This window comes from Rhinolophus sinicus, linkage group LG09 (assembly GCF_036562045.2).
Source record: "Rhinolophus sinicus isolate RSC01 linkage group LG09, ASM3656204v1, whole genome shotgun sequence".
NCBI classification, from domain to species: domain Eukaryota; kingdom Metazoa; phylum Chordata; class Mammalia; order Chiroptera; family Rhinolophidae; genus Rhinolophus; species Rhinolophus sinicus.
The window spans coordinates 104,497,418-104,517,357 of record NC_133758.1 but is presented as its reverse complement, the minus strand read 5'-3'; the positions used below and the strand labels follow the sequence as shown (position 1 = coordinate 104,517,357).

The 19,940-nt window shown below is 42.1% G+C and overlaps 1 protein-coding gene across 2 annotated transcripts in view; it reads left to right on the top strand.

The window, feature by feature from the left end:
- Window positions 1-19,940, top strand: part of CPVL (carboxypeptidase vitellogenic like) — a 110,363-nt gene that overhangs the window by 35,215 nt on the left and 55,208 nt on the right. For both annotated transcript variants that reach the window (XM_019726169.2, XM_019726168.2), the window contains exons 4-7: window positions 7,339-7,453; window positions 8,441-8,499; window positions 9,864-9,943; window positions 15,435-15,501. In XM_019726169.2, coding sequence (XP_019581728.2) covers window positions 7,339-7,453; window positions 8,441-8,499; window positions 9,864-9,943; window positions 15,435-15,501 — 321 coding nt within the window. The remainder of the gene's footprint in view (window positions 1-7,338; window positions 7,454-8,440; window positions 8,500-9,863; window positions 9,944-15,434; window positions 15,502-19,940) is intronic.

The window sequence follows — 19,940 nt, the reverse complement described above, 5'->3', positions numbered from 1 at the left end:
CAGCCCAGGTTGTCTTTAGAATTCTCTTTACATATTTTTGCCTATTCTCCCATTATAGTGAATACCTCTTTGTATTAAAATGTCCCTGTTCCTGGGTGGACACAGGAAGCCCACCCAGCATGCTGGTATTTGCCCAACACTGAGGATGTAGCTACTGGGGGCATTCCTATCCCAATCTTGCCCATGGCTGGCAGGGGCCACAACACACACTGAAACTTGTAACAGAATTAAAGGTCAATGTTTCTGGATTAAACATAATAATACTAATTTAAAAAATAGATAAATTTAAAAATTAAAATTACTGTGTGGTTTCTATCTCGCGATTGCACCCTAACTGGTATAGCCACCCCGTTCTAAATCCTTTTCTCCTGCCTGGAGATGCCAAGGGCAAAAAGTGTGGTCTGGCCGAAGGAACCAGGAAATGAAGAGGCATCAGGAGCCAGAGGAGCCCGTCTTTTTGTCTCAGCCTCATTCCACCCAGTGCCACAGGATCACCCATCTGTGCTTTGTTCTTCTTTCTGGGCAGATCAACCTGTTTTGCTTCTCCAGGCATTTGGCAGAAGATGGCTTACCCACAGCTTCCAAGTTTACCTGTCCTTGGACCATGCAATCAACAGAGATTAACTTGCACTTCTAGGGGAAGAGTGTGATGGGCCAGTTTGGGTCAGGTGTTCTTTCTTGGTATAATCAGCTAAGGCTGCCGGTGCTGGGTCATGTGACATCAACATGCCTAGTGGGCCCTTTCTATTGATAAATAAATGGAGAGTCAGTTCTTAGAGAAGGGGGTGTGTGCTGGACAGATCTCTTAAAATATGTGTCACCACAGATGGCTACAAATCCATTTGTCATACAGCAAAGATTTGGAGGTCACAGACATTTGTCTTTGAACTTGCACTGTTTATCTTCTCTTTACTATGTACTTCATGGCCTCAGGGATCAAGAAGAAGAAAAGGTAGGTGAGATAAAACAAGAAGAAAGTAGTTAAAAATGATAAATTACAGGTCATTCCATCTATCAGCATATTTGAACTCTGCAGAAACCTGTGTGTGCCTAATTCCCTTAAGAGTCAGTGGGAACTTAGAGTGATGTAAGGATGCCTCAAAACAGAAGAAAGTTTGAAAATGTTCATTTTCCACTGGTAGTGCGGTGGCAACAATCATAGTACAGGAAGATTTAGTGAGTGGTCAACACCAACTACTGTAACTAAAATTCCTCCGAAAAGCACAGAATGTCTTAAGCAAGTAGTTTGTATGTGTTGGGAGTATGTGTGTACAATTAAAATGGTATTAGGTACCTATTAACAATCTGGTCACTAAACCAATTGCTTTATGTAAGAAGTCCTGCCTTTATTTACAGCGTTAGTGCAGTAGCTGAAGTATCAGCTGAACGGGGATCTGGGTGGCAAAATGGGAGTCCATTCAAACATGCGTGAGGGAATCTCAAGACATTTACTTGGGGTACTAATGACCTCAATTAAGATAGAACACATTACTTACACCACACAAATGATCAGCCTCTGCATATAGATGTGGGAAGGGAGCCTTAATTAATTTACTAATTGCACTTCTCAGTTTAAGTGGTACCATTGATTTGGGTCCGTTAGTGGTTTAGTTGCTGTTTCTCTTACAAAGTGTGAGGTACCTTATTGGGGGTGGTAAGAAGGGGGTAGCTGGAGTATGTACCCGGCCCTGGCCATTGGCAGAAAATGTTTCCCTAATGCATATCGAGATACCTAAGATTCCCTAGTGTCACTCCAATAAGTCCTCTGTATAAAATACAACCATGGTACTTGGCGAGTACTGAAATACACAAGTCGTGAGTGGCCCCCACCCAGCATATGAACTTACTGCCTCAGTGATATGTGTAAGGCCTCAGGAGAAGGTTATCTCTACCATGTCACAGAGAGGAGGGCCCAGAAGGATGGAACAGAAGATGGGTATGGTTTGATGGGGGTGGGGCAGGGTGGAAAGGGAGACTCAGAGCATAAGGGGATGCTATCCATGGAGGACATGTCCACATGAGAGCAATCGGGCAGGAGGGTTCTAGTTTAGTTCCATTTAGTTTACACAGAGTCTCCACTAGGCTCACTTAGACGCAAGGAGAAAGGAAGAAAGGAAGGGTGTTTCTGAAAATCTTTTTATGCACAGCATGCTAAACCATCTAAATGTTTCACTTACTTCAAATGACCATCTTTTGAGACATACAGTAGAGTTTCCACCATCATTGTAAGTAATGGGATGTGCTAATGTGAGAAATTGTGAAATTTCCTTCTGTAGTGATTCTGAAAAACGGACTAGATAACCTGACTCCTTCTAGGCTGTTCATTTTGGAGCAAACCCTGAGGAAGGCGTGGCCAAGTTCATGAATTGGCCACCAGGGGTCACCAGAAGAACCCAAAGGGCTTCTGAGACAAAGCAGTAGTTTCTTGTTCACCACCAAAAAGTGCTGGTTTGTGGGACTTGTTGTTGCTACAGAGACTTCTCACTTAAGTATTTAGGATTCGTTTTATATTTAGAATTTCTTTGTCCCTTTTTCTGATCATCAGTTCTCACTACACCTCTGTGTCATTTATAGAGATTTTATTTTATTTTTAATTAAATATATATAAATGCTTATCAGTGAGGGATTAGTCATCTTTTAGGTCTCAGCTCAAATGTTGCCTGTCACCAGAGGCCTTCTTTTTCAATCTTATGTCCCTCATTACTCTCTCATATCACCCATTTATTTAATTACTTATTTACTTCCTCCCTCACCAGAAAAGAATCAGAGCTAACTAAATGTGCCAGACACTGTTTTAAGGGCTGTGCATATATTAACTGTTTGACTCTGCACAACAACCATATCAGATAGACATTATTCTTATTATTTTGAAGCAGAAGACGCTGAGACACAGAGAAGTTAAGTAACTTGCCCAAGGTCACACAGCGGTAAAATAGCATAGTTGGAACTCAAGCCTTAGCAGTCTGTTGCCAAAATCCATGCTCTTAATCATTTGGTATCCTACCGAATGGGAGCTGGTCGGCATCCCCAGCCCTAGAACAGTGCCTAGGAGTAGTCTGTGTTATTTGTTAAATGAATGTGTTAAATTCAGATGATGATATGTACTGAGGTGAAGCGATTTCCACATGTTGTTAAGTGAATACAGCAAATACAGAGTATTATTTATAGTCTGATCCTATTTCTGAAAAATAAAAAGTATTTATGTATATAGCATGTATAATATCTAATATATATATGCATATACGTATTATATATATATGTTATATATATATATATATATATATATATATATATATATATATGGTGCACAGAGAAAAATCTGAAAGACTAAACATCTAAACATCTCATGATCATCTCTAGGGAATAGGATTGGTGGGGCAAGGGAGATTTTTCTTTATACCCTCTTTGAAAAAAAGTTAAGAATAAGTACTTTCTTTATAATGTAAAAAATTTTAAGGAAAATTTTAAACACTTTTGACAAAAATAAATGTCTTATATCTCGTTTCATACACTCTTCAATTATAGCTTCAAAATAACAAATACTTTTAAAGTCCTAAATTGTGTAGAATTGTAAATGAATTAAAGCAGTTGTTTCTCATGTCACTTGATACTAAGCTTTGCAATGTACTTTTTGTTCAGGATGTTGCATTTACTTTATTCTTTCCTAAGTGGGGGGTAGAGCGTGGGAGAAGGGCTGCATTCTCACAATTGACGGCTACTGGAAATATCACCCTAGGAATTGTCACATAATAACTTTATGCCATTCTTCTTGACATAATTATTGTTATATGTCAGGACATTATGTCATATTATATTGTAAAAGTCTGCATGCTGTGATATAACTAACTACCTCTTGGGTTTTTAGCATGGAACATGTAAACCTTTATTTTCCAGCATCTGATTTTTGCATTTCATTCCAGATAAGGGTCGTATCAGTTCACAGGTTGGTTGGCTGGCTCATCAAAGTAGAAAGATGTGTGTGTGTGTGTGTGGAGTTTGCTTTAAAAATGGGCTTGTTCAAGGGCCGTTGAGATCATTCACCTCCTTCAGGAAAGTACATTTGAGGAACAAGGTCAGCTGAGGTTGGAGGTGTATATGCAGATCTCTTATTATTTAAGTATTCCAAGAATGCAGTGTCCTGGGCTTCCACGTTGCATAATAAAGATGTTTGGCACCGAGGTGTTTGACTTGACTTTGTAGTGTGGCCTCTCAGGGTCAGGCTATTTTTCTGAGCTGGGAGCTCCCATCCTTGTGCCAGGTCACAGGAAAGGACATGAAAAGCAAGGGGAGGATAGGGTGGAGACCAGAGGGCTTGGGGCAGAAGAGGGCAAACTCGCCATCGCCCTTGCAGATTCTCAGCCCCGCCTGCACATGGAACCACCTGGGAGCTTTTTAAAAAAGACTGATGTCTGCCTCACCCCAGATCAATTGAATTAGACTCTCTGGGATTTGGACCTAGGCAGTAGTTTTTTTAAAAAAGCTCTCCAAGTTGCTTTAATAGGCAGCCAAGGTTGAGAACCACTGGCTGGTGTGTAGCGCACTGGGGCTTCTAGAAGTTCATGTACACGTTTGGAAGAAGTGGGGGGGTGTCCACTGGAATGGGTGGACCCACAGTATCTCATGTTCTGGGAGGCTGGAAGTACTGCCATCCAGATTCCACTGTTTCTCCCCCTCTAATATGTGCCTACTGCTGAGTCAATACAACTGCAAGGTGGTCCTGCTCAGGGGTATTGAATAGCAAGTGAGGGGATCTGAGGGGAGATAAAAAATCACTTATGCAAACAAAATACACACAGTTGGGTCCAGGCAGGTCAGGGCGAAGCTGGTTGTATTTATTCAGCACTGTAGAGTTTGCAACTTCATGACATACTTTCTCTTTTGGGCCTTCAGGCAAGCCTGTGAGGTGGGCATCACTGCCATTTGATGGATGAGGAAACTGAGGGCCCAGATCCCACAGCTCTTACGTGGCCAGGTAGAAGCAGACCTGTTTGGCTACCAACTGCAGGGCTCTCTTGGCTTCCCGGCAGCAGCCTTAAAAGGCTCTCTGATTTTAATTTTTCCTGCGTCAACTTATACAACAAACCCTTAGTCCTCTTGAATTCTTCATGGACATTTTAGGCAAGAGGACTAACTCGTGAAAAACCAACCAGGGAAGATGTCGGCCAGAGGAGCAAGGAAAAACACCAAATGACCCACCTTTCCTATTCTCTCATTTATAGATGGTTTACCTTAAAACCACCAATACATTTCTAGTATTTATCTATTATAGCAATAGCTAACATTTGCAGAATAGGTGCTATAAGCCACTCCCTGGGCTATATGCAAAGTAATTTATTAATTCATTTCTCCCAACAACCACATGAGAGAGGTACTATGATCCACATTTTCCAGGTGAGGGAACTGAGGCCCAGAGAGCTTAGGCGACTTGCCTAAAGCCACACAGCTAGTAGGCAGTCAAGCCCAGATGTGAATCTAGGGCAGTGCAAGAACTCACACACTTATCCATTGTGCTGTGCTGACTCTGGGAGCCATAGGCCTGCTGATATAAGTTCCTAGTCTCACCCTGGGTTCCTACCTTTGCCACCTGTTTCCTTAGTTATAATAACCATTTATACCCATTGTCCTTGTATCATGCATTAGGCATTGTCCCAAGGGCTTTACAAATAGTATCTCATTTAATTCCTTGATGCTGGAGAGTGGGCCCCAGAGCTAGCCCCCCCCCATAGGGAGGCTGTTCATACCACCTCCTTTTTCAGCAAGGCCCCGTCGGCCCCTTTCCAAAGCTGCTAAAGGACTCCATGTCTGACTTTTCATGACTGGAGAAGAGAAATCCCTCTAGCCCCTCTGTCCTCATGGTTAGAACCCTGTATGACAGCTCGTCCTGCAGGTTTGCGGCTGTGGCATCCCAGATCCCCTCCTGGGTCAGTCTTCCCTTCTGCCCACAGCCTGCTCACATCATCTAAGCAGAGGGGGCCAGTTCTCTCAGACTTACTTATGAAACGTTGATTTGTCTCTGTGACTGAGCTAAGTAAGAGGCTGCAGGATTTTGTTCTGGGCTGAAGCAATGGGATCCTCGCTTGCCGAGCCTGGCTGACTGAACATGATATGAGCCGAGGGTTCACTGTCACGTCCCGCTGTGAGCCTGGTTGGGGCCAGGTGGAGCTTCTTTGAGATTGCCCTGGAGGAGCCACTTTGGGCTCGGCAACCGCTGCTCTCACTGCTCTCATACCCGGTTCTTTTTCCTTGAGGATTTTCCCCGGCATTTCCTCTTCGTCTCCAGCAGTGTTTTCTGGCTCTTGTCATGGCTGGATCCTTCTTTGCTTTCAGGTTTTAGTTCAGCTCTCAGGATTCATGGAGTCCTTCCCTGATCACCGTGTCTAAAGAGAACCCCTCTCTTTCTCAGCCCTCCATCACTCTCTGAGTGTGTCCTTTCCACACTCTTTCGTTGTCACATTTATTTATTTACTTAGTTATTGTCTGTACTCCCCATGAAAATGTAAGCTCCAAGAGGACAGGTTTTCTTTTTCACTCACTCCTCTGCTGTGTACCTTCTCCTAGCATGGTACCCGACCGGTATGAGGAACTCAATAGATACGTGTTGAATGAAAGAATTAAAGAATTTTCCATTGACACCTGAAACTAATTAAAAAAAAAAAAGAAACACTCTTCCGTTGAGAGTGATAGCATTGACACTTTACTGCCAGAAGCTAATTTTCAGCATCCCAACCACTGCCAATGACCTTTTCTTGTTGACATCTCCCACGTCTCCTAAATGAATCCATTTATTGCTGTTGTTTGCATGGCTAACATCCCCGTGTTGAATGAAGTTTTCTGTTGTCTCGGTGGGCACCTTCTTAGTGAATAAAACCAGAAAGGCTGTTTGGGCTCTCAGTGAAGGGGACAAACTCACTGAGGACATGGGTTTTTTTGTTGTGCCTCTTTGGGAAGATGTTGGTCATATGGGAAAGGACGCTGAAAGTTTAAACAGCTAAAAATATACATATATGACTGAGCCCTAGGCAGTATGCTGGGTGTCTGGGGGCATAGGAAGGCATAGTTGCTACATTCAACGGGTTGTCTGGCCATTGGTGAGAAAAGACTTAGCACAAGGTGGACCCCAGGATATGAGGCAAATACTAATCAAAACAACAAAAGATGGCCACCGGTACTCTGCTTGTAGTGGAGAGTGGTCATTAGGGTCTGGGGAGCCATTATGAGATTTATTCAAGGCTGGGAAACACAGAGGATTTGGGTAAGTAAATGTGCTTGGGTGTTTTCTGGGGTATATTGTGCAGCCTTAGCACTCTGTGTGATCACTGCCCTTTCTGTCCCCTCCAGGGAGATCCATTGGAAGCGCCAGTAGTTCTTTGGCTGCAGGGTGGGCCGGGAGTTTCATCTATGTTTGGACTCTTTGTGGAACATGGACCTTATGTTGTCACACAAAACATGACTCGTAAGTATTGCTTGGACTTTGTTTTCGCATGGAGAATTTATCGTCTGAACCTGTTATCTGCTCTAGAGATAATTTAGAGTGTACACGGAACCAGTAGGAATAGCTTAGTTCCAGGTTATAAAAACATAGCTTTCTGGCAATGTGTGCCCAAGAAGGAGGCGCCCCCAGGGCGAGCATCCTGGCTGAGCTGCTCTCACCCTTGAAATTTGGGGGGAAGCTATTTCCTCGCCGTCTGCTGCTAACTCAACCAATCTGGCCTTACACAAACAGGTGGCATTTATTACTTTGGGGCAGGCCTTTTTGCGTGGGCCTAATGGGTGGAATTACATCCCTAATTATTCACCCGAGCTGAACACTGTATGGTTCCGTCACATAAATGATCAGATATCTTGGAAGCAAGATACTGTGGGTGGGGGCTGGGGTGAAGGAGGGAACGGAGAAGGAGCCACATCTGGCTGTAACCCGGGTTTACCTCTGTCTTTTTTTGGGGGGGGATGTGGTGGGGGGTAGGGATTGTTTACTTTCCCTGAGCTAGAATTTGAAGGGTGAACCCGTTCATGACTCAGTAGAAAACCATGTGTGCCGAGTCTGTGGAGGTTGTTCTCGTCAGTACTGGGTGGGAGAACAAGGATTCAGGAGGACCGGATGTTAGGATGAGTCGTTGGATGGGACAGATGGTTTATCACGTGGGTTGTTGGTGGGTGTCCTACACGAACCAGTTGCACAGGGTTTTATTTTCAAACTTCATCTTAGATGTAGAAGCCCTCTGGGTCTGGGGAAAAATGAAGGCGAGGAGAGGAGAAGGAAAAGGTGCTGGTGTCTCTTCCCCAGGGTGAGAGGGCAAAGCAATGTCAGACACGAGGAGGGCATTGACGTGGTGAGGACAGGTGGGCGTGTGGGGCTCCTGATCAGAACTGGGCCTTCCAATAGAATTCAACGGGATGCTTTTCCCCCACCCGTTCTCAAACCTCTTCTCTGTTTTACTAGTGCACACCCGACAGTTTTCTTGGACCACCACGCTCTCCATGCTTTACATTGATAATCCAGTGAGTATCTGATGGTCCTGGCAATGTCAGGGTTAGCCTCGCTTGTCTCTTTCCTCTTTATTAAGTACGTTTATGAAATGGGGGGAGGGAGGAGGAAGTAGAGATTCAGGTTTTGTCTTCCTAAAATAGAATGTAATCGATTGAATTTTTTTTTGAGATTTAGTTTCTCTAATAGGTATTATTATATCTGAGTTTGGGAATTTTACTTGCTGCTTTCCCTCCTGCCTCATTTTTAATCTTATAAAACTATACCATCCAGGATAAGGGATGCATTTCTTTCCACTGATGATATGGCTTCCCCACATCATGGGTTATTATTATATAGTGTCAGGACTCCGAACATTTCAAATAGAATTCTAGATATGAAAAATCAGAATTGGTCTCCTTCACTTATCACAGTGAGCAGAATGCCTCATCTCAGAACAAAAAGCAGAATTCTCGGCAAGTGCTTCGGAAGCTGAGTCCAATAAGCTGCAGAATAAGAGAGTAACTTTAGAGTCAGCTTCTGCAGATTGGGAGTGTCTTTGCCCCCTAATTTCTCTAACTTCTCTCACTTCCCAGATGGTTCAAAGAGAAAACAGGAAAATAGAGGGGGGAAAGTCCAAACATTCTTGTCTCCCCAACCCCACATTTTGTCAACCATCCTCTTTCCTAGTCTACAATTGCGTATTAAATGTCCTGTTCCCTTGGGTGTTCTGGGGGAAAAAAAATTATACCTAGTGGGCGGTGCATTCCTTACACAAATGATTTACCCAACATAAGTAGAAGCTTCTTCTTTTGTTTACAACTTAGTTGTCTATGAACTTCTCAGTATAAGGAAATGTTAGTTTAAAACTAATTCGTAATTGTTCTAAAGCCTCTTGTGAACTGAAGATGAAAAGGCTTAGTGGCCATTTTTGTCACAATAAGGAAATGAAAACACACACACACACACACACCCCAATCTTTTCTCTCCAGCCTAGAGTTCCTTCTTCACAGGACAGCAGTGCACCCTCCAGGTTGCAGAGAGGAGACAACTTTGGGTCTTTTGATACTGTACCAGGGGCAGGGAAGGGTGAATTCCTCAACCTTCCATCAACATCTGGCAGGATCCCCTCTGTGGAATCAGGACAGCTCAGCCACTGACCTCAGGGCAGAGTTTGGTGCTGATAGTTTATTAGGGCTTGGAGAAGGGGTGGGGAAATAGGTGAAAGGCAGCGTCTTCCTGTGAGGATAACTACGTGCATGTACCTGATGCCAAATATAAGGTCAGGGGCTTAGCCTTTGGAATGGGTCCATTTCCTTCCGGGGTGCTGTCTCTCTCTATGGGGCTCCAAAGCATGTGTTTCTCTGTGTTTATTTCTGCTTACTTGTTTCACCTTCAGGTGGGCACCGGCTTCAGTTTTACAGATGATCCCCAGGGATATGCCGTCAATGAGGAGGACGTGGCCCGAGATTTGTTCAGGTAACAGGCCCTGGCTTTCTCTTGGCCTCCTTCAGACCAAACGTTTTTCTGTTTCAATAGGAAAATTCTTTCAGTAGTAGAAGTATTATTGCTTGGTCCTCCTAGTCTAACTGCTGAAGACATTTTAAGAGTGCTTCTCCATGAGGAGTTCACACTCACACAATCTCTCTCTCTCTCTCTCACACACACACACACACACACACACACACACTCACACTCTATTTTCCGCTTTGTTACATGATCCCTGGTAATTGTGAAAGTGCCCACCAGAGAAAGTAACAAGGAGAGATGACCCCTGAAGGCATCATTTTAATTTGGTGAAAAATATCCTTTAAGAAACAATGGAAACAGAGCAGAATTATTCAACCAAAGATGATCTTCAAACCTTTCAGCCAGATGCCTGGGAGGCTTCTGCCTGCTTTCCAGCATTAGATTTAACTCTGCATTTGCCGAGAAGCAACCTCTCAGATGTTTGTTTTCTTTCCCAGGTTTCCTCCTTTTGTGGCCTTCCGGTGCAGTTCTTCCTTCTCTTGCTGCTTCTCATGACTTTTCAGGCTGAAAGCTGAGTTTGTTAGCTAATCTCTTCCCTTTTCTCTTCATCTTATAAAATTACTCTTTTACAAAAAAAAAAAAAAAAAATGAAGGAAAATGTAGTTGTAAGCCTGATCAAACGGTATACCTTTCTTTTTCTTATATTATTAGAGCTATTTTCAGTACATACAGAGGGTGCTAAAAAGATGTATACACATTTTAGGAAAGAAAAAATTGTATTAAAATTATGCTCATGGTAAACACTTCGAGCACCTCTTGTAATTGCAGTCAAACGTGACTTCGGTATATATTGAGTATTACAATTTTAATAGTTTTTTTTCCCCTTTCTTAAAATGTGTATACATTTTTTTTTAGCTCTCTCTCTCTCTCTCTCTCTCTCTATATATATATATATATATATATATATATTTTTTTTTTTTTTTCTTTTTTTCTTTTTATTTATTTATTTATTTATTTTTTAAATAAGTGACCTTTTTTGGTCACATTTTTCCAACCCATAAATTATTACTGGAGACGGAGTCCTGAATTCTTTCCAGTCACTAAGCCACCACTGTTTCTGCATTATAATAATGTACTAAAAGAGCCCTAATGGCCAGAAAGAGTTAACTAGCTCCTCTGCTCCCAACTTCCCCCCAACACTCAATCTGCTAATTACTTGGTCAGCAAACTCAACCAAGTCCAAAAGTGAAAGTGAATCCAATAGAGTCAGAGTTTTCTGATCTCTGACAAAAGCTTTCTGTTTTCCTGGTAACTGGGGAAGAGAGGAAAGAACAACTCCCCGGCCTTTCTCTCAGAGACATTGCTCTCTCTTCTCTGCTGTCTGAGCCAGAAAAGAAGATGGCTGGTGTCCTCTACACTTTCATTTGCTGCATGTCCCATTGTTTTAACATTTCCATTCATTTTCCCGGGGGGAGGGGAGAGATGCTGAGGACCCCACACTTCTGCTTCCAGGTACAGTGGGTTCTGGGAGCAGATTAGCCAGATCCTGGCAGAGGCCCCTCTCCCCTCCGTCTGGCTCACACACCTCCTCTTTGCCTCCACAGACATGACCCCAATGGCTGCCCTTACGAATGGACTCAAGTACCATGTCTTTCTCGTTGAGTACTGACTCTGCACTGTCATTTTTCAGACAGGAAACTTACTTCTCTCCTCTCCCCTACCCTCCCGCCTCCACCACCACCACCACCACCACCACCACCACCACCACCACCACCACCACCACCACCCTTGTTTAAATCCAAACAAGCTTAGTTGTTTAACTAGCACACACCCTGAGGGCAGAGGTTCTGTATTTAAGAAACACATCAATCCCCAATAAGCCATTTCTTTTTCTGTCTCTCCTTCCCTAAAGATGGTCACAGCTTCCAGTTGACCCTCCGTGTGGATATTTACTGCTGACATGTGGTACATCTCCTCTTGCATGACATGGAAAGAGAGCCTATTTCAAAGCATCCATTGTTTATAGCTGTTTTAGTTCTTTTTGCTTCGGGCTCTTAAGACTGGAAAATAGCTAATCAAGGGTAGTGAAGAAAACTGATTTCAGCTGTTTCCTTTATAGTTTACATTATTTGTTTCCCTTTGTGATTACATTCTTCTCTCCGGCTCTCCAGATGGGTGGCTGGAATAAGAAGGTCACTTTGAAACCTGTAAATGGGCTACTACCGGTTTAAAGAGTAAACCTTTCTTCTTCTCCCTTTGAAAACCGTCTTTCTTTTTCCCCCCTGAAAATCCCTTTTCTTTTGACTATTAATAGCACCTGGCTTTAAGGAGAAACCTGCTAAAGAAGCATTTGACCTTCCCATTCAGGCTGCTTTTCTATGTATATGGAAATGAAACTTTTTTATTAACAAGATGCTTAGGTATTCTTCTTTTTTCCTTACTTGGATTGTGCTCTTGAACCACATTGCCACTCTGGTTTAGAAAAAATAATTATGGAAGAAGAACACGTTCCTAACTTTGATTTAGAGTACACCAACTGGTGCCACTCCTTCCACCACTGTTTATCGATTGCCTACTATGTGCCAGACGCTGTTCCTGGGGCTGGTAATACAGCCGGAAGTAAGCCCACAGCCCTTGCTCTCGTGCTGTGTCTGAAAGTCTTTCCTAAGCAGCCAAATGAAAATGCTACTGTCATTCTATTCCACGTAGTGGTTTGCAGGGGAAATCATATCTATTGCTAAACAACGCTTCATAACACTATGACTATGAAACAGGTCTTACATATTAAATGAGACCATGGCATGACCCTCATGGGGTGAAGATCATGGCCCGGCCACTTCAGAGGTGTAATGAATGCGGAGGGTGGCTCCTTGTTTGAGGCAATACAACAAAACCTTCAAGATTCTTGTTGCTGAGCTTGTTTCGGTCAAACTGTCAGTGACTAAAGCTGCACCTTGTGTGGCTTTTGTTGTAATGGAGCTTTCGCTTAGATTATTTTAATTTTGATTCTCCTGAATGTCTTGTATTAATTATGCCTCTGACTCCATTAGAACTGATCACATCGCAGTTCCATCTTCTCGTCTATAGGGCATTGCCATTTCCACGCACCTTCTCTGCCCTGAACCCACCATCTTTCCTTTTTGAAAAAATTATCTGAGGAGTCATTTTTTGCTAGTCATTCTCTCTTGCAACCTCTCTTTCTTCTTGTTGTCCTATAACATACCTTTCCGCCACCAGGTAGCCTTTGACTAAAATTCTAATTATTAGAAAAGTCCTTGGTGCAATGCCAGCAAGTTTGCCAAGTGGAATTGCCTGGAAGAGGCATGCTTCCTGTGCCATATAACTATTGTACCTGAATACGTGCATGAAATGCATGCACACACACACATGCATTATATACAGAGGGAGCCAAAAAAAATGTATACACATTTCAAAAAAGGAAAACTGTATTAAAATTGTAGTACTCGATATATACAGATAACAAAAGATAAATACGAGTCACATTTGACTTCTGCAATTACAAGAGGTGCTCAAAGTGGTTGCCATCAGCGTCCAGACACTTCTGATTATGGCGAACTACTGCTTGAGCAACGTTGACTAAAATGTTCACTTGTATACATTTTTTGGGCACCTCTGGTAATTTAACAATTCTGCTCTTAAAATTTAAAATTTTAATGTGGCCATGATTCTACATTAGATTTTTAAACAAATCCTTACCATATAATAAGATGAGTCCTTAACTAAAACACAATTAAATGAGCTAATGCCATATGTAAATCTAACTTACTAAATTTGCCTTTTTCATTTTTCACTCCCATTTAACAAAGACCTACCAAGGGCTTGCTATTATTAGCCGATTTTCTGTTCATATCATATGTGAAATTAAAATTCTGTGATAACCTGCTTAAGTGGGGCCTCGCTTTGGACACTTCAACTAGAGAATCCTGGTATTTTCGAGCTAGAAACAAACTGGGAGATTACCTCCTTGAGCAAAGATTGCCAGATAAAGTATAGAGTGCCCAGTTAAATTTGAATTTCAGATAAGTTTTTTAATCTAAGTATGTCCTACGTTATAGTTGGGAAATACTTGTACTAAAACATTATTTGTTGTTTATCTGAAATTCTAATTTAACTGGACGTCTTGTATGTTTATTTGCTAATCAGGCAACCCTAGCAATTCTCCAACAAATTCTCCAAGCAAATAAGCTTTACACTAAGGCATGTGACTTAACTGAAATTTACTATATTAAATTATCTATTGCCTTTTCAATTAGCAGGAAGAGAGAAAGAGAAATTGTTTTTAGCCCGAAGGTTAGAGAGGGAAGGGTAGAGGATAAACTCCTATTTTTATCTCTGCTCTAAAGCCAGCTATTGCCAGCACAAATATGGAAGCTATATAAGGCAGCTTCCCAGATTTAGCTGCTACAAAGATTTTGGTTACTATAAATAATAAATAGAAAAATACACTGAAACTCTATAGTAGTGTTTAATGGTGGATTTTTATGGAACCTTTGAAAAGTAAGTACAGCCAGGATCATGGTGATTATAATGACCCAGTTTTGCCTCTCTATAACCCTTGAACTTTTTCCTCCTCCTGGTTTTGCTGGGCCTCCTAGCCTTTCATCTTCACTGGATGGTTCATGGCTTTTAGTCTCTCAGCAGGAAGCTGGAACAAAAACCCTGTCTAGATTCTCTGGCATTGCAATCTGGGTCAAAACATTCATAGAGCTTCTGAGTTTCACAAGTTTTTGTTGCCTTTTTGAAAGATTTTGGTCTAGTAGAGAATCATTTAATGATCCAGCCTTTTCTTGCTTATTATGAAATCATTTCTTGAGTCTGTTTAAATCCATTGCAGCATAACCCACTGAAATGGCTGTTGGCATTCTTTAGTAAATGTGATTTTTGGAACCTAGAGGCCACTGTACATTTACTTCCATATCCGTGGCTATTTTGCAGTTTCCTTCAGACTATAGTCATTTTACAGCTTTTCTGTTCTTTGGTTATTAAAACACTGAAATTCTGGGAGCCCCATTAGAAACGTTCAGGGTTGCCCCAAGGGAGAGGTTGGTAAGCAAGTAAGGTTCTCATTATCTCACCACAAACCCAGGTTAATGAGGTCATAAGGTTTGCAGAACTGCCTCCAAGAATTGCTAAATCATAGGTGAAAGTCTGTATCATTTGGCTCAGGGGTCCCTCCCCTCCACAGGTAGGAGATCCAAGTTGGTAACCTAGAGATTTGGAAACCTGCCCAGAGTACTGACATCTACTTGTCTCAACTTCTTAGTATCACAAAGTAAGACCACAGTACTTTCTAACCATCCACAGAGTGTGGGGCTTTATGCACATGAGACATTGCAAAAAAAAATGCCTATAGAAGCTTACACTACAATGATATCTTATTCGCAAATGTGAAACCTATTGTCAGAGGGTTAGATTGGGTGGCACAGCATGACGCCATTCTGATTCCATGTGATTTTTGTTGTTGTTTTTCTTTTTGCAGTGCACTAATTCAGTTCTTCCAGTTGTTTCCTGAATTCAGAAAGAATGACTTTTATGCCGCTGGGGAGGTGAGTTGAAATCATGTTTTCTTGTGTACTTCCAATATCATGTGGACCGAAATATATTATGACACTTGTGGTTTATTTATTCAGAATGTAAACACACACACACACACACACACACACATACACATATCAATGCAGCCTGTATTAAAATTCTCCAATTATCCCTCAAATTTCCTCCATAACATTTTTTTTTGATCCAGTGTTCAGTAAAGGTTCGTATATCAGAATGTGTTGTCATGTCTCAGACCCCACGTTTTGTTGTTCTCATTCATGACAATGAAGAGTCTAGCTCAGGTGCCCCATAGCATGTTCTATTTTCTGAATTTGTCTGAGTCTTTCCTCAGTGGTCAGATTCAGTGAAAATGTTTTGGCAAGAACACGATATAGATGGTATTGTGTACTTTCTAGATGTCACACCAGGAGGCACATAATGTCTGTTTGTCCCACTATTGGTGATGCCATTGTACCCCCAGTGTGATGTCTGATTCAGACAGGAACCGTCAATGGATGCCGAAAGTGTTGGGTGACAGATTTAGGGGGAACAGGTGTTCACTTGGTCTCAGATTATTTATCACTTTCAAAAGGAAAAATGCATGTGGTAAGATCTGGCAGATACCAGGTTTTTCTGATCATCTTCCTATAAACAGCTCTGTTAGTCTTCTATAGAGAAGACCTTTCACTCCTACTCTTCTCTCTTGTTTACATTTTAAAATATCACTGTGGACTCACGGATTGTTATTTCTGTCTGATGTGGTCAAATGTATTGCTATCATTATTGTTTCTGATGCTCAGATTGTTCCCTGTTGGGTCAATGGGAGCCCCTCAATCTGGCTCCTATGTCCTTTGGACAGGTCCCCATTCGTCTTCGAGCTCTTCCTTGCTTTTTGACACAAGCATATTTCTACAGTTATCTTGTACTTCCCCTGTCCTAGCCCTGGAATCAGTCATTTCTTCGGGGAAACTTGGTTCCTTTTAATGGGAAATGGTATTTAAAAGATAAGACCCGAACACTTAACTGTACTCATTGCTACTGGGACGCAGTTTCTTTTAGACTTTGTGGGCAGAGCTAGGAAACAAAATGACCTCATATGAATACTCATCATTCTAATTCAATATCACAGGGTTCTTTTCCCCCCCATTCTGTATTTGTATGCCTCTTCTTTCACATTGAGGGCCAGGGTTCCAACAGTATCAGTATATTTATTATTTTGCTCAATCCTCTACAATATGTGCAAAATGGTAGTGTATCAGTACCACTGCCAACAGGAAACCTCCACGTTGCTTTCGATATTTTATTTTTGCTGCAATTATTTTTACCCTTAGAATATATTTCACCCAAGTTTCACATCAAAGTGCTATGTTTGCAAGTGATAAGATTAATTTTTAGGGTGATTATGTTACAATTTAATATACAGGTTCACTTACATACGCTGGTTTCAATATGGGAGTTTGCTTTTTTCATCCTTGTATATTTGAGGTTATTTTAAAAATGTATAGCAGCCACTATTTTGAGAACACACACATTTGTAGGTGTTAGGAATACAGTTGTGAACAAAACAGAAAAATCTTCTATCTTCATACATTCTAGAGGTGAAGACAGTGATAAATAAAAATATGAATCTGTACCGTACAGTTAGGCAGTGACAGGTGTCATGACAAAAATAAAGCAGGGTAAGCATTAGAGAGTGATGGAGATGCTATTTTGGATAAGATTGTCAGAAAAAGGCTCTCTGATTAGGGGACAATTGAGCAGAGCCCCAGTAATATTGAACAATGGCTGCAGTCTCTGGAAGATGAGCTTTCCTGGAAGAAAGAACAGCAATGCTAAGACTCCGCGGTGGACACAGGTTTGATGTGCTCAAGGAAAAACACAGAGCCACTGTGGAAGGAGCCGAGATGGGAGAGGCAGGCTGACCATGGAGGCCCCTGTTGCCCCTGATAGAGTTTGAATTTCATTCTGAGTATTATGGGAAATCTTTGGAGGGTGTAGGGTTCATTGAAAGAATAGCTGGAATCAAATTCAGTTCAATTCAACACACATACATTGAGTGTCTACTGGTCTGTGGCATTGGACAAGAATTAGAAATTTAACGATTAATAAGACATTGACTTCATCATACATCTGAACGTCTAATAGTTTAAGTACAATACAGAATGAAAAGTACATTTAGAGAAGTAGCTCAAAAGACAAATAGCACAGGAGAGTGCAAATAGCTGTCTCCATATGGGAGCCTCAGGAAAGGCCAAACAGAGGAGGTGATAATTACACTAGATTTGGGAGGATGCGTAGGGGTAGACTAGTCAAGCCTCCTTTGCTCGCAAGTGACAGAAACCCTATTCAAAGTAGCTTCAGTAAAACAAGGGACCAATTGAGTTGACGTCAGGTATGGCTGGATATAGGTGCTGAAACATCGTCCTCAGGATTTTGTCTCTCATTCTCTCTTGATCTATTCACTTGGCTTTGTCTACTTTGTAATACTTCACTGGTTTCATCCTCAGGTAAGTTCTTTTCACTTGCGTTCTTGCCCCTCCACCTACTCCAGAGCTCTGGTGTAGCCTACCAGCTCAACTTCTCTCCCCCAATAATTCTACCCATATTCCTGAATCTCATATGATCCATGTGGACTCCATGCCCATTCTAGAACTAATAACTGGGTTAGGGGATGGAATATACAAATTCTCCAAAGTGGTACCTGAGGCCCACCCCAGTGGCCTGGGAGTGGGGACGGATCACAGTGGGGCCCTCACCCTCTGAGAGTGGGAGGTGAGGAAGGAAGGTGATGATACCAGCGGAGGAGCTGGAAGGGTGCTGGGCAAGCACAAACCACAGGTGTCCACTCTACGGGAGTCAAAGCAAAACAACAGTCTCATTTTTTCCAAGGGAATGGCAAGTTAATGGGACCAGAAACTTGTTCTCTTGTGCCCACTTTCTTCTCTTTCTAAGCTGCTTGGAAAGGACATTCTGACTGCTTTTCTTTTTTAAGCCATTCATCCAGTTGGGATTTTGTAGGATCTCTACCAGTAATTCTCTGCTCTTCCTTGCCTTTTAACTCATTTCAGAGGCAGGTTGGGGAAAGGAGCAGGAACAGACACTCCCATCATTTTGGGTAGCAACTTTGGGAAATGCCCAGTCTCCACCTCCAACAGAAGAGTGATCTGCTGACCGTGTGATTCTTTGTCTGGCAAATAATGTGGCCATGTTGTTAACCACTCTGTTGAACTTTCAACAAAGCTGCCAAATTCCGGATGGAAATTTTGTCTATTTCATGTCTACCTGATGGTTTCACGCGTGTCACTTCCAAATGTGTGTAGGGAAGGACAATTTTCTTTTTACATTCTTTGCTTCCAGGATGAATGCTTTAAAGGAAACCTGTACCTTCCAAGTGATGAAGGAAGCTGTGAAGGAAGGCAGGCAGGGCCTGGGGTAGAGATGCAGTGAGTTGCCAGGCAGTATCGTCTTCATAAGAACTCATGGAATACGTTAAATCTGGGGGCACATCTCTTTCTAGAAGGAGGAACACTCAGTAATGCCTTGTGTTTCTACAGTCTAGTTTGTGCCATTTGGTCTTCTGCTTACAGAATGGATGGATAGGTGGCAGAATGGATAAATGGAAGGTGTTCCGGATAAATAATCAGAAGACCTGAGATTCATTGCTGGCTTTGCCTCTCTCTGGAAGCTTCCAAACATATTCTTTAATATCTCTGGGCTTCTGCTTTTCATCTTACCATCAGAGGCGTTGGTTTATAAATGAGATGACTTCCAGGGACATTTTGCTTTGCTAGATATTCAGCCGTACTTACCTAGATGTACTCTTCAAGCATCTGTGTACAATTGCAGTTTTAACATAATAAAACGCACTGTCCCTCTCTCCACCACACACACACACACACACACACACACACACACACACACACACATTGTAATAGATTTTGCAAGAAGGGGAAATCCTTTCTCTTCTGACCTCCTAATTTCCTCACACTCTTAGGGAGATTGAACAAATACTGCCACTCAATTTGTAGAATCATCCTTGAGAAATAAATACGGAAACTAAGAAATGGTTTTCTGCTTTTCAGTGCAAATGTACTGGACCTAAATATCCTTCACATCTGTGTGCTATGAATGAGGGAAATCTGATACTCAAAGGGTCTGGAGCCGCTGTTCAGCTCCCCGACTTTGTGGAAGGGAGTCTAGAAGTAATAATATTACCTGCTGCATAGGCTTGTTTTGAGCGTTAAATTTGATAATCCTCCTCCAATATGTAGCGAACTGACTGGCTGTGGGGAGTCCCCAACACCTGCTGACTGTTGTTACCACTCCCGTTGCAACACTGGGTTCATATATTATGGCTCCAAAGCATTTGGCCTAATGCATGTAGAAAGGGGCTGGGCTGGGCTGTTTGGAAAGCTCTGCTCACCTGTTTGCGGATGTGGCATTGTCTCCC